General features: G+C 40.5%; 1 protein-coding gene across 11 annotated transcripts in view; it reads right to left on the bottom strand.

The window, feature by feature from the left end:
* Positions 1-5,182, bottom strand: part of scn8ab (sodium channel, voltage gated, type VIII, alpha subunit b) — a 43,987-nt gene extending 38,805 nt beyond the window's left edge. For all 11 annotated transcript variants that reach the window (XM_071919385.1, XM_071919391.1, XM_078283576.1 and 8 more), the window contains exon 1: positions 4,901-5,182. In XM_071919385.1, coding sequence (XP_071775486.1) covers positions 4,901-5,182 — 282 coding nt within the window. The remainder of the gene's footprint in view (positions 1-4,900) is intronic.
* Between the last annotated feature and the right edge of the window lie 8,821 nt (positions 5,183-14,003).

The following is a 14,003-nucleotide window of genomic DNA, read 5'->3' as shown; positions in this document are numbered from 1 at the left end:
GGCGCTTCCCCAGGTGTGATAAAGGACAAAGACATGAGTGGATTGGGAAAAAGGATGATATGAATGATAGTAAGATGGGAAGGGGAGATGAGGTCTTATGGCTCTGCCTGTTCATTGAACTTGCTGAGATAACACATGGATGTGTGTGATGAAGGTAGCAGATCTTGACTGACTGACTGAGCAGAGTGAAGGAGAGACATCACAACCTGCATCTATACACACCGCAGCACATCTGAGGCATCATGGGTGGGGGGGAGCAGTCGCCTAATAGATATAGATAAGCAATCTAGTTGGCGAATAAGAAGCACACTGCCTCTTCCTTCCCTCAACAACTACTGGCAAAAAGCCCTTGAGCAAGGCACCTAACCCAGTGGCCAAAAGTAAAGGACTGTGATTGTGCTGAACATCTACAAATTCTGTGTACTGTATCTGTGTGTGTGTGTGTGTGTGTGTGTGTGTGTGTGTGTGTGGCCCTCCATCCCCCTGCAACTACCTTGCCAGGCCACTGATCTCATTCTTAAAATAAATTTTATCAGGGCATACATTGGGTAAACTCTCATACCCCAATCACAGATTCCAAGTGAAACATCTTTGATGTATCTACGCTAAAAACATTGATTTTATATGGGATGTTGGCACATCATGGCAACATCCCTGAATGTATCTGCAGCAGTTATCAAACAATTGTCAAACAATTATTCAGTTTGGATTTGGTAGCACATCCCAACTGAGGACATATTCACTAATCTGTAACATTGAACACTGGCACATATTACTGACAAAAAAACAGCAATAATTTGGCACCTGGAGAATCCATTTATCTTGGAGATTGTGTTCAAGTGTAGCAATATAGTATCTACTACATAGTCATAACTATAGCAGAGATAGTATCACGTTTCATGACTCTTGCCAATTACAATTTGCCAAAGATTCCTGAGGTTCTGGACAGCTGGGGCATGGTTGGAAAATTTGATATCAAATTTGATATAATAGCAATTAGACCATCAGGATTGGCCTTATTAATATATCCTGCAAACTTTCAATAACAGACAACATGTGTTTATTTTTTCATTTGGAATCAATTTCATAAGATATTTGAGCCTAAAGATACAAATTCAATTATTTTGTCAATCATCAGACGAGCACCATTTTTGTTCCAAGGCCTACAACTGTTTATAATCCTACGCAGGCTTTCATGTTCTTAAATTGATCATATGACAGTGTAGATTAAGCGTATGAAGTTAATAATCATAGAGGTCACAAAAGGTCAAAGAGAGTTTGAGAAAATAAATGAAGCCATTGTCAAGGGGATCTCTAATATCATAAAGGGGTAAAATAGGCATGCTCAGTACACCAGAGGCTAAACTTTTAAATGGCTTCCACTTTTCTGCAGGATTTTGGGTTATCAAATTCCATATGTTCAGCTTCTGGTCTAAGATATTTCTACATGAGCAATCATGGGCATGAAGGTCTCTATTATATTCCTGAGGTGAAATATTTGAGCTGTGTTTCACAGAGAGGTCACAGTAGGCTAAGAAAGACCATGTGATCAGGCATGACACTTGACACACATCTTTCCAGGCCTCCTCAGAGCTCTGAAGTCGTTCCACAGGGATACTGTTCGGAACATTGAAAGGAGAAACGTCTGATGCATGTATCCATATCTTGTTTATGTTAGTACCGCAAGTATAAGAGCCCATAGAATGAAGCTTTCCACAGAAAGGCAAAATTTGTACTATAACATACTTAAGTATGTCTGTGACTGTTGCACTACTTTTTGAAGTCTTCTGGATGTGCTCATTTTCAGCTTTTCTGAGCTTTGTGTATATAGAGCCCAAGTTACCACTTTGTTATGCTCTAACCCTATTTTTCACATATAAAATGTAGCAGCAAATAGGAAATGTTTGGAAATATTGTGCAAAAGCTAAGTATGGAAAGCCATACAGGAACAGAACTGTAGCTTTCATTTGAGTTATATCATGTTCTGGCTTACTAAAAATAGTAAAACTACTCCTGCAAATTGCCTTTAATGAAGGGCTCTAGTTTTGTTGTAATAGTAAAAAAAAGTGTTGAATTGGCCATGGTTAACATCCAGAAAAACTGGAAAACTGTGTCTAACTATGGCAAAAAAAAAAATCTAATATTTGATAGTTTGCAGCAGCTCCTTCAGCTGTTCGCCCGAATTTACCATTGTTTCCAATTCTGGCAAAATCCTGTTTTCTGTCTGCTTTTCAAACGTGAATGCACCATAAGAAACTGTGGCAGATAAATGATAATTCTTCATATTTCACATTTGGTAGCCATTAAAGTATGTGTGTAGAAACAAGATGCTGATGGGCAAACTGAAATACAAAATCTATATAATTTAAATACATCAACTATGTAAAAAATATTCTTTTTGACATAATTTTGGGTCTAAATCTTGGGTCTATCAGCAGAGAGTAATTTTCCCCCCCATTTGGTTTTTGTGCATATCTATGTACATACACATGCCCTCACATACACACAAACATGCGCACAGATCGGCGAGACAAAAAGGTCTCCTGCTGCGGGCAGTGGCGGTGTGTGAGGGGAAGCCGTGATAAACAAGTCCACAGTAACTCTCCTTCCTCAACAAAGGGGAGGTGGGAGGTGAGGAGTAACAGAGGACAGTAGAGAGAGGCAGAGAGGTAAGCATCGGCTAATAAGCAAAGTGGGAGGGATAAGAGAGAGAGAAGAGGAATAACGCAACCCTTCCTGTGGCCACCACTGAGCTGGATCAATAGATCACAAGAGGCACATACACTTGATAGTTCCACTGGTCCTATGAGGGAGCACTGGCGGCTGTGTTTTGGGCCAATTCTGCTGAGTGGGCCCCCCCGCTGCTCTACAGGCCACGGATTCTCTTACAGGCTAGCCCTGCCACACCATGCAGGAGACTGGCTACTCCACACCTCTACACAGCTGAAGGTACTACCACCCTCTCCTGCCCTCTCCTCTACACTTCCTGTCCTCTCCTGCCGTCTTCTGCCTACCTTCCTCTCCGGCTCCAGGCCTACAGCGAGGGCAGAGCTAGGCTACAGTTACAATGGTGGGCTACAGAGGCCTAAAAAAAGCCTCTTACCTCCAATAAGTAAAAAACTAATAATTCAGGGATAAAATGGTAGATTGAGGTTAGTGTCATCACCGATAGTATCAAATTCAAAAGTAGATTTTTTCCTGGACACTGACATTATGCGAAATAGTGTGCCATGATTTGACGTGAAAAATCACAATATGATATCACAATATAGGCTAATATCTGATGAATATGAATGTGATTCAATGCGCAAGGATATAACTAGTTTATTTAGGATTTTCTGTAAGAACTGAAGTGAGATGTGTTGAAAAATATTTTTTGTAATGTGATTTGCACTAGGAGGCAACTGACAATACATTTTCTTCTTTTTCTTCTTCTGATCAAATTGAGCATCAGTATTAATATGGATATTCGAATAATAGGTTATATTATGATATCAATTTGGCTCATTTTAAATTAATTGTACGGCCCTGAAGTAGAACAGAGTGCCTCATCCTTGTATGGAGACTAAACAAGACATATGTGCTTCCTCCCTCAGATCACAGAATGAGAAAACTTAATGTTGATAAGACTGCAGTATATTTAATTATGATTAGGCTGCATAGCCATATTAAGCTACTGCATCAAAAGCTATCAGTTTTTAAAATAATATGGCATCTCTGTAGGCTAGATTCCATATGGAAAGATTAACTTTGTGAATCACATGACATAAAAACGTTATAAATAGTGACCATACAGCACTGAACTAGCCTCCATCACTTATGCACTATGAAGCATTTCCATCAGCAAATGCTCATGCAACTGATACTGATGCTTCAGTTTTCGGATGTGTTCATCCATTTAAAAACTTTACTCTGCTTCCCAGCTGTAGTTGGAGATGTTGCACAAGTACTATGCAACACTGATGGCCATTTCATCATTTTCTGATGATAGATAGATAAAATACATTCAAAGCCTCATGTTGCCAGAAATTTGTCCACATATACGCACACACATACAATCATAGCCTGTATATTAGTCAATCACATACATGAAAATATATGTTATACACACATATTGGTGTGACAGAACGGAACCCTCATAATCTAAAAGCATTTTTCGCCAGAAAAGAAACCAATAAGCTATAGCACCGATGACATACATTCATAAAGGTCATTTCTACATCTCTTCTTCTAGCGTCCAACAGTACCATTACCATGCATCAACACACAACATTAATCAACACTGCAGAAAACTATATGAGAATTACCACTGCCCAAGAACTGCACTCCACAGCTCTCCTGCAGTGTTGCAGGAACAAAGACTGCATCCCTCTGCCTCAACTGGGCTGTGATTGGACAAGTCTAATAGAAAAGTCATAACCCTTGTATGATCTCTCTGTGCACACTAAAAATGCATTCACTGGCTCCAATCTCCTGTGCCAATGAATCAAAGTACTGAAGAGTACTATAATACCTCAAGGTCATCTTTGCTATTATGATTTCCCTATCTCCATAGTGAACACAATATACACACAAACCTCCATTTTGACTGGCATAAAGGGAATGGCCTGAGCTTCTTCATATCTGTTATGATAGTGAATTTCATATACCTACCTGTATTGCATGGTTAGTTAACACAGTAGGCAGCTAGCAGTATAACATGAGACAGAGATAAGGACTTTCGGAGGTTGAGAACAACAGTATGATAATAAACGTTGTATGCATTTAGCAGACTCTCAAAGTTGTATCTAACCAGATTTCTCCACAACACTTTAACTTGTTTCTTCTGTTCAAAGGGGTTTTTGCCTGCCAAGTCAGGAAAAAAAATTGGGTGTTGCATTTGGACTGTGTGACAACTCACTTTCCGATTCAGATAGTAGGGGTCCAAGTCCTCCAGTGGTGTCGCCGCCATTCCGTCAGGAATATCGCCGTAGATGAAGGGCAGGCTCTTCCCAGCCTCCAGGTCACTGTTGGGCTTGGGCTCATTCTCGTCATCTGCATCGCGATGACTACTGTCCGATCTGGGCTTGGGTGGCTTCTTGTTCTTCTCCTCTGTGATGCGCTTCTCGATGTTTGCAAGCGACTCTGGGGTGAACTTCTTGAAGCTGTGAGGTCCTGGGGTTGCAATAAGGGGCGCGGCCATGTTTTCATCCTGCAGCTATTTCCTCTTTATTTGTTTTCCATCCCGGACATCCAGCTCTAAGAAAAAGAGAGGGACACAGAGTGAGAAAGAGAAGAAGCGAGAGTAGAGTAAAAAGTAGTGGAGTAGGGAGAGAGAGAGAGAAAGCAAAAGATTTGAGTGAAGGGCAAAGTGAACAATATGCTTCTTCCCAAAAACCAATGGTCAAGATAGCAATACAGAGTATCACTTGAATAATCACTTGAGTAAGACCAATTGGAGTATTTTCTATCCATAGAGGTTCAACATCTCAAATACTGTAATGTAGTATTTATCCACTTTCATTTCAATAATAACACAGACTGGTTACAATGAGCAGTTACAACTTTTGACAGTTTCATACCAGTTGGTTTGCATCCTTTTATCAGTGTCAGCCTTGCTCAGAGCCTCAGAGACCGAAATGTTCTGCTCTGCCATAGAGGAAGCAAACAAAGCAAGATGAAGCTAGAAAAAGTGCAAACATTTGGAACCTGGGCCAGACAGGCACTATTTTTTGCTCTCTTCCTCAACCTCAATGCATATGGCCAAAGAACAGATAAATCAATGGGCCGTTGGATTAACAAACCAAATTCTGTGACCCCAATAGTGTTTCCCTCATGGGGACTCAGGCCCCAGCTCATAGGGAGTACTGGGGAGCCTTTTGCTCTGACCTTGGTGACCACAGCAGCAAGGAGAGTGACAATGTCAAGTTTTCTCTCCCTGTGTCCATGCTCACATCTGACGGGCTCTTCCTAGCATCGCCTACTCCAGATCACTTGTGTGGCTTGATGCTCGTGTTTTTATCTCTCTCACTCTTCCTCTCACTCCTTACATAACATCTTAATAGGATATCATAATAGGATCCTCCCTTTGTATCCACATTCTAACTATTCCAAAAGGCGACATTACAGACTAGGCTTTTCTTAACTTATATTCATTATCCTTTGATCTAAATTACAGTTGATGCAGGTGAATGAGTGTGACTGGTGTGGAATGGATTGGGTTTACTGCATGAGAATAATTTAAATATTATCAGGTAAATTGTCAAAGAAAAGTATGCTAATCTGATTTTTAAATACTTTCGCTGTGATTATCTATGATTTCTCATTGCGTTGACCTATGTGGCAAACCCCAGCCACCTACAACCTACTGTACTTAGGCTAGAAAAAAATAAAATAAAAGTGTTTATGTCATTTGGCCCATGCGTGATATAGACAACAGTGCACCTAACACAGGCTACTCTGTGTATTCTGGTGTCTTATAGCCTACTGCACTTGACCAAAACAATAATTGTATACAGAATAATTGATTCATTATTTATTTACAGATAACATTAGGCCTAATCAACACAAATTGATTGTGCACGTGTGTACGTGTTTGTATGGATCATTATGGACTAAACATTTTGGACAAAAAATTTTAATTAATTAATTTATTTATTTATTATTTTAAAGTGTTTGAAAAGGCGGTCAATATATTCTTGTCGGACTTTGTTGAAGTTATTTAACCTCTAGGGGTCCGACTACATTGTTTTGACAGGTGGGTTGCTATAGGCTACTAAACGCCTGCATTTCTCTAAGGTCCCTACAATAAGCTACTTGCATCTCACCCCCAGGTGGTTGATGGCCATGCTGTTGATATCGTTCATATCATATTTGACAAAGTCACAGCTCAGGCAATCAACAAATTAGGCCTAGGATACAGCATTCAAGCAATGAATGGCTAGGGTACAGACCTGAAGACGAAACAGAAAGAAGAACATAGGAGAAATCCACAGGCAACAAGATCCAACACCGGCCTCTTCCACAAACCGCACAGCCACCCAGAAGAGAAATGAAGTCCGCGGTTCAAGTAACCCAACCTGAGTAGCCTACAACCTCCAAGTCTCCTTCCACAAATGCTTCATCAATTGATCTACGTTCAAGGTGATTCAAACAAAGATGCAATAGCATAGCAAGCAGCGCATATAGGCATAACGCTGGGCTAATCCTGAAGCACAACTAATGTGATAATAAAGCCGGCTAGAGGAAACTGACTCAATTGTTTTCGCCTGCAGCATAACCTAAATATGCAGATGTTGCTTTTATGTTTTCAGTGTCCAGTAGCCTAACTCACTAGATCATATGAGCAACCGTGCATAAAATGCAACACTCGTGACAACTTCAGAAACACAACATCTGAATCTCAAAACAAAACAAAACAAGACAACTCACGTCCCCATTTAATCTGTAAAAGTGAATCGTATTACCGCGTGTAATTGCCACCAAAAGCTCAGCCCAAACTCGCTCTCGTTTTAGTGAGATCCATTTGTTTCGAATGGGTCCGGGAATTGAACTGATGGATGGACTGAAGAGAAAATGCGCGTTTTCTGACAACTCCGGCAGCATTAATTGGCTCCAGTTAAAACGACAGGCTCGTCGCTGTCCGGTTCAGCAGCACTCAGGGCGCCGCTCCGGCTCCGGCGCTGCGTGTCCTCTGTGCGGAGGAGAGGAAAGGCATCCAAATGCACCAAGGAGTCCCAGCAGCTGGAAAAACCTCTCTCCCGCGAACATGTTCACTCTGATACTACGAGAAGGGCTTCTGATGACCCAACATGGAAATAACTGGACATCGCAGAGAGACAGTGCTAGAGAGGAGGGGCTGTATTGTAGGCAGTTGATAGGGAACTGGATCAGTCACACTGGCCGGCCGGCTGGTGAAGCACCCCACTCCCCCTCCCCCCTCCCATCCCGCAATGACTGAGTTGAGCTCTAAGGCCTTGATGCTGCCTGTCATCATATAGCATATCACCAAATCTAGGCAGTCAACTCAATCCAAATAGGCTATATCAAATACAGCTTGAGCAACGGGTTACAATAATGCAGCTATAGGTAAGCCTAATAAAAAAAAATAGCTTAAATCCAGTGTCACTGTATGAGCAACTTGATAGCCAAATATTGAGAAGCCTCAAATAACCCCTCATATGGGTTTATCCAAGGCCAAACCCTGGATGCCAGCTACCTAAACTGTGCACAATTCAGATAAAGTTATGACGACCAGGCTGCTCTCTGGTGGAAATGTTTATTTGAGGTGTGTGAAGAAAGACTATGATAATGTACAGTAACTCATGTCCTCATCAAAGGAGAGGGAGACAGGTCTAAGCATGGGGCAATAGGCAGATGGGTAGGGGTAAGAAGAGGAGGAAGAACGCCCTTCCTCTTTCTCAGAGAACTTTCTCCCTCTGTCGGATGATCTGACTAAGACCCTCCCCCCCCCCTCTCCTCTCATTCTGTCTCTCTCTCTCTCTGATTACAGTGTCAAATTATTTATTTCTCATTTGAGAGCCATTGGCTAAACTTGGCTGATTTGTAGTCTTCAGTAAAGTCCACTGTTTCTGTTTACACCGAGGCGCGCCGGCGTCCTATAGGGCCAAAGCCTAAAATACTGCAGTGTGGCTTATTGCTGCTATAGGCTCTAACTAACTAACATACAGTAGGCTAGGTCAATTTGAAACCATAAGCTCTGAGAGCTATTCTCTGTCTTCAACTGAGAGTAGCCTATCCTAATACATCAGCAGAAAGCAATTTCAGATTTAGGAAACTGAAATTATTTACAGCAAAACGGGGAAACTAAAACGACCTGAAGGCTATACCACACCCGTAGACATTGTCAAAGCGACAGGACTCCAGAGACTCCAAATTAACATGCATGATTGTAGACTAACAACGTAATACAAAAGAGTCTCTATTAAGGGAGGAGACTGCGTGAAAAGACAAGAAAAGGGTGCCGCGGCCCCTTCCAGGACTGCCAAAACTGAGACGCACCTACCTCCTCACGCAATAGCCTACAGTCTCCAAAGAGATTGCAAGGGGGTGGAGGAGGGGGGGCACAGAGAGGGGAGGGGGGGGGGGGGGGGTAAAACTATCATAATGATGGCTATAAAATGATGGTAGCGGGAAAAGTGCTGCCGAATATTATTTTGCAAGATACGCTATATTAGGGCCCACTTTGAGTATGTCCGTATTACAGGCTAGTTAATGTCACCGCACGCACAGAAGTTTGACGTGATCCCACTTCCCCATCCCATATGCGTATGTTTCACATTTTGACACATTGAAATGTCATTCCGTCCAGCGGCAGGCCAACACCCCGACTAACCTGCTGTCTCCTCCCTTCTGCCATACCGCAGCGCAAACCCGTGTTTTGTCCCTTCAGAATCACGTCTAGCCTACTTCTAACTGATGTTTCGCATGCATATTTGTCCAGGTATTGGCAAGGAGCCCTCCACAGACGCTAGGAAAAGATGCTGAGAGGGGGACCGCTCTGCGGCACTGGGATGCAGTCAGTAGACAGAGTATGACTGCGATCCATCCCACGACAAAAAAAATCATCCAGACAAGAGAACAGATTGTCTACTTACTTTTTCTCGCATTAACAGAAATCCAGAAAGATGTCACTGAATTGCAGATGTAGAAAAGAGTCGGGAGTAACTGCGGCTGTCGCCATATTGTTGCTGCTATCTTCCTTCCCAGTGCGTGCGGCTACCCTGCATAATTGATGACTCTCAGCAAATTGTTAGGGAGTGTCGGTAAATGCCTTTGGTTTCAATAACGGACAAGAGACCGCAGCATCGTAAGCAAAAAAAGAAATACACTATTTAGATAATTAACAGACATAGCTTACGGTTATTGGTGCAGAAGGGAAACGTTGTTCCCATCTTGATCTCCGCTGAAAGTATAACTAAACCATGTGATTACACAATCTATACTGAATTAGGCCAAGAGTTACAGATCATACAAATTTTAAATGTATAACTCTGAGCTGAACTTTCTTACCATGTGGAAACCTATATTGAAACATAGATGAGGTGATGGACCCTAAACACAAGCTGTCGAGGACCCACCCATACAGTAGGTCTCTCTGCCTAAGAAAGTAGCCTATTACAATTTAATATAATCTGAAATGTAGGCTTCTTCCCATAGTTTGTCATAAATAACTTTGATGTCTGTGTGCATGTTATAGAAAAGTTTGTATGCTCTGCAGCTCCATATGCACAACCATGACACCAAGAATTTATTCAGATCCAGAACTGATACAGAAAACAGTTTAGCAGTTGTGGTATATAATGCATTGATCCTATTTTCTCTTGAGTAAAAACTTCTTGTTAGAGTGGACCTGCAAATCAATCACCAACTAATGTGTGAACAGGAGACAGAACGACTCAAACACTAATGGCAAAAAACTGTTTGACCACTTTCATCTAGTCCCAATTTTAATAACTTTGTTTGTTACACAGATATGACCTTTTCCAGATATACCTTAACTAAGGTGATTCTTAGTCTTGGTAAGAAATGAGTGAATAGTTCAGTAGGTTTTAAGTTTTATTTCATGTATACACAAAGGATGGCATAGCTGTCTAAAACACCCTGCCTCTACAACCACATAGGCAACGGACTAAATCCCACCAGGACCTTCTTTCTGGCATTTCCCTTAACCATAAGCGCCTGTAATGAAAGAATAAAAAATACATACGGAGAGCCAAACACTTTTTCTTTTTCAAAAGACAAATAAGTCATGTGTCCTAAACTTCAATCCTACATGAATCAAAGTCTTTTGGACAAACACATGATCAAATATTCTGATAAACCAAAATGCATGCCGTTCTAAAAAGGTTGGTTCTTCAGGGGTTCTTGGTGATGTTTTGCTGTAGTAGTTCTTAATTCTAACAGATACAGTTTAGTGGCGAGGCAGTGTAAACAGCATCTGAGTAAGTTAAAAGTTAAAATAAAGAATTCTATATGGCTCATTCGTACATCTGATTTGTATCTGTATGTAAATTCTCAGTGTTCTTTATAGTACCATAAATGTTCTATAAAGTTTCTAAAAGGGCATTTTATATTCTGCTGAAAGAACCCTCCTCTGGTAGATAATGACCATTTTTTTGTTTATGCGGTCTGGAGAGTATCAACAAGGTTTTATATCAACCAGGTGCAAAGATTTTTCACGTGCAACCATTGCCACAAAACCACTATCAATATATTACATACAAATTTTTCTGCATGTTGTCATGGACGAATGAAGTCTACAGCCTTTAACCTTCAAAATACAGGGATGGGGGATTTTAAAAATTACTAGTTGAATATGACCCAGAAATGTCTCTATCTGGTGGAATTTACAAGAACTGCAACTATAGTAAACCTCAGCCAAGGTGAGAGATCCTCTCCATGGGCATGAAACTATGTCCAGCCACCGTACAATCAGCGTGCTTCATTTAAGTGTTACGTATCCAGTAACACACAAACAAATACATTTGTAGGGGCAACTTTGTTTATAAATGCTATCCAAAACCTTTCCAACTCCAGTATCAGGTTGCATATGGCATTGGCCTACATTAAATTAAATATTTGACATGCATTTTTCATTTCAGTGTTTCAATATTTTGAGCATGGGGAAATATTGAGAATTGTGACCCATTACCATTATGCCCAACATCCTATAGTGTGCTGTAGAAGGGAAACAGAGACATCAGACCTGAAGTGAACAGCTATAGAATAAGCATCAGAGGCAAATCCAGACAAGTGGAAAGGCAAATGGTCTGACAGACTGTATCAAGTCAGCATCGCATCAAAACACTAATATCACTGTCTTGCACCACTCAAATGACAAGAGTCAATGATGTGTCAATGCCAGGTGCATATTGTGTCTGCTGCCTGCATGGCATCACTGAATCTGTGATAGTACATCGACTTTTGCAGCCCTTGCAGGTTTCAGTGGCAGCCATGTTGACTCCACAATCCTGCTACACGTCTGTTAATAAAATAATACACAACATTTTTGCATAAATAAATGTTGGTTTTGCTACTCTCTATTGACGACTGATATAACCCAACCTATACCCAGTTCATGAAACCTTTAACCTTTGCCTCCTCTGGCAAACAGGAAGGGATGTGCTTTACGTTTCTAGCAGCAGCAACAGCAGTTTGTTTGGAATAAATAGAAGAATAACTGGGTAGTTAGCATGAGCAGCGATAGCCACCATGGCTGAACTGATAAAGAAAAATCGGTACCTATAGAAACTCAAACTTCATCAACCATTCCACTACATCTAAGTACCCTGTGAATCTGTTCAGCAAACTCAAAAGTTGACTTTCTGAAACATGCCAGTGAATTTTACTAAATTTGACTTTTACTCAAAATTGTTCGATAAACTGCACTGTTCAGTGTGCAATTTAGAATCAGCTTAACAGTGACTAAGTTACTGTATTTCAAGGAAGGGAAGGAAGAGGAATGTGGAAAATATAGCTTTCCATGTATTGCATGTTTATTTGAACAATCTTCAAATCTTTCAGAGCTGTGAAGAGAATATATATGGTTAAAATATTACCTCCTTGTTGTTTTAGGACATCATTCAGATGCAGATGAAACACATTATGTTAGATAAGCACTGGTATGACATTTGCCAGATTTGCATCTGATAATGAAAATCTATTGTAATTACTGAAATATACTATGAATCACACAGCATGACATTCACAGTCAAAGTCGGCAAAACTTAAAAATGACTGTGTGGGAGCTGATCAAATATGAAATCATGTCATGTTTTCAAGGACACAAATTACCCTGAAATTGTCATGTAAATTGTCTTTGTCATTAAGTTTCTTTAATGTTCTGAAGGGAAATGTTACATTTGTGTCACATTTGCCAAACTCTTGATAAAACTCATCCTGTCGGCTCTGTCTATGATGCCAGATACAAAGTTCACTATGCACAGAGGGATTAGTTACACAGTTACCTTATTGTAGCTAGCACCAGAAGTGCTGCCTTTACTGAAAATATGTGTTTATTGTTGCCGTTTTGCTAGAACAATTAGAATATCTCTTGAGTCTGCTTACATTTCAGTCAGATGAACTTACTGAAACTCCTGAAAGTGATCCTGTCCCCAATTCCAATTTTACTTTCACCTAAATTATATGTTCATTAGGGCTTATGTAATCTTTGAGAATGTCACAGACCAAAAAAATACTTTTTTTTAATCTTAATTTCTAGGACCCTAACATTTCACACCAGGCCTAATCAGACCATACAGTTATGTGTTCAGAAGGTGTTGTAGGGTCATGAAATTAATGCAATTTTACGAAGTGTCACTTTGCCAAGGCCCATTGTGCATCTCTTCCAATGAGAATTTGTTTTAATTGATTCATTTTGGATTCATAATAGCGTGAGTGAAAGCAACTGCAACATGAGTGAGAAGTATTCTGCGTAGATAAGATTGAATTAATTTGGTTACTTTTTGGCATTTCTGCCTTATTGGACAGTATAGTGAAAAGTGAGAGGGCATGAAGTGCAACATGCATCATGAGTTGGACTGAAATTCATAGCATTGTAAGTACACAACATGTGCCTCATCCAACCGATCGATGGAGTACCCCTAGTTTTGTCACACTGTCCACAAAAATGTAGCTTGCAATTTTAATTCTGCACCATCACATGAAGTAATTTTGGAGATGCCAGAGAGGGTCACATTAATCATACAATTGTGAGGGATCATGTGCGTAGTGAGCAGAGAAAACAAGTCTTTCTTAGATGTTCTGCACTCAAAATGTATGGGTCCTGAACATACAGTATATTGGTATATCCTAATTGGGCAATATACAGTACCTCTATAAGTGAATTATCAAAGAGGACACTTGGTTCGAGCTGTGTTAAATTCTATTCATCCTGTTTGTTTCAGTTTGGCAGTATTATTCGTTTTTAATTCAAAGGTCTTTGGGCACCAGAACCCACAAGATACTAATTTCAACCCACATTCAGCAAGGAGTGCCAATAC

This window comes from Centroberyx gerrardi, chromosome 5 (assembly GCF_048128805.1).
Source record: "Centroberyx gerrardi isolate f3 chromosome 5, fCenGer3.hap1.cur.20231027, whole genome shotgun sequence".
Lineage (NCBI taxonomy): Eukaryota > Metazoa > Chordata > Actinopteri > Beryciformes > Berycidae > Centroberyx > Centroberyx gerrardi.
The sequence above is the reverse complement of the archived record's forward strand: the minus strand, read 5'-3'. Positions and strand labels throughout refer to the sequence as shown.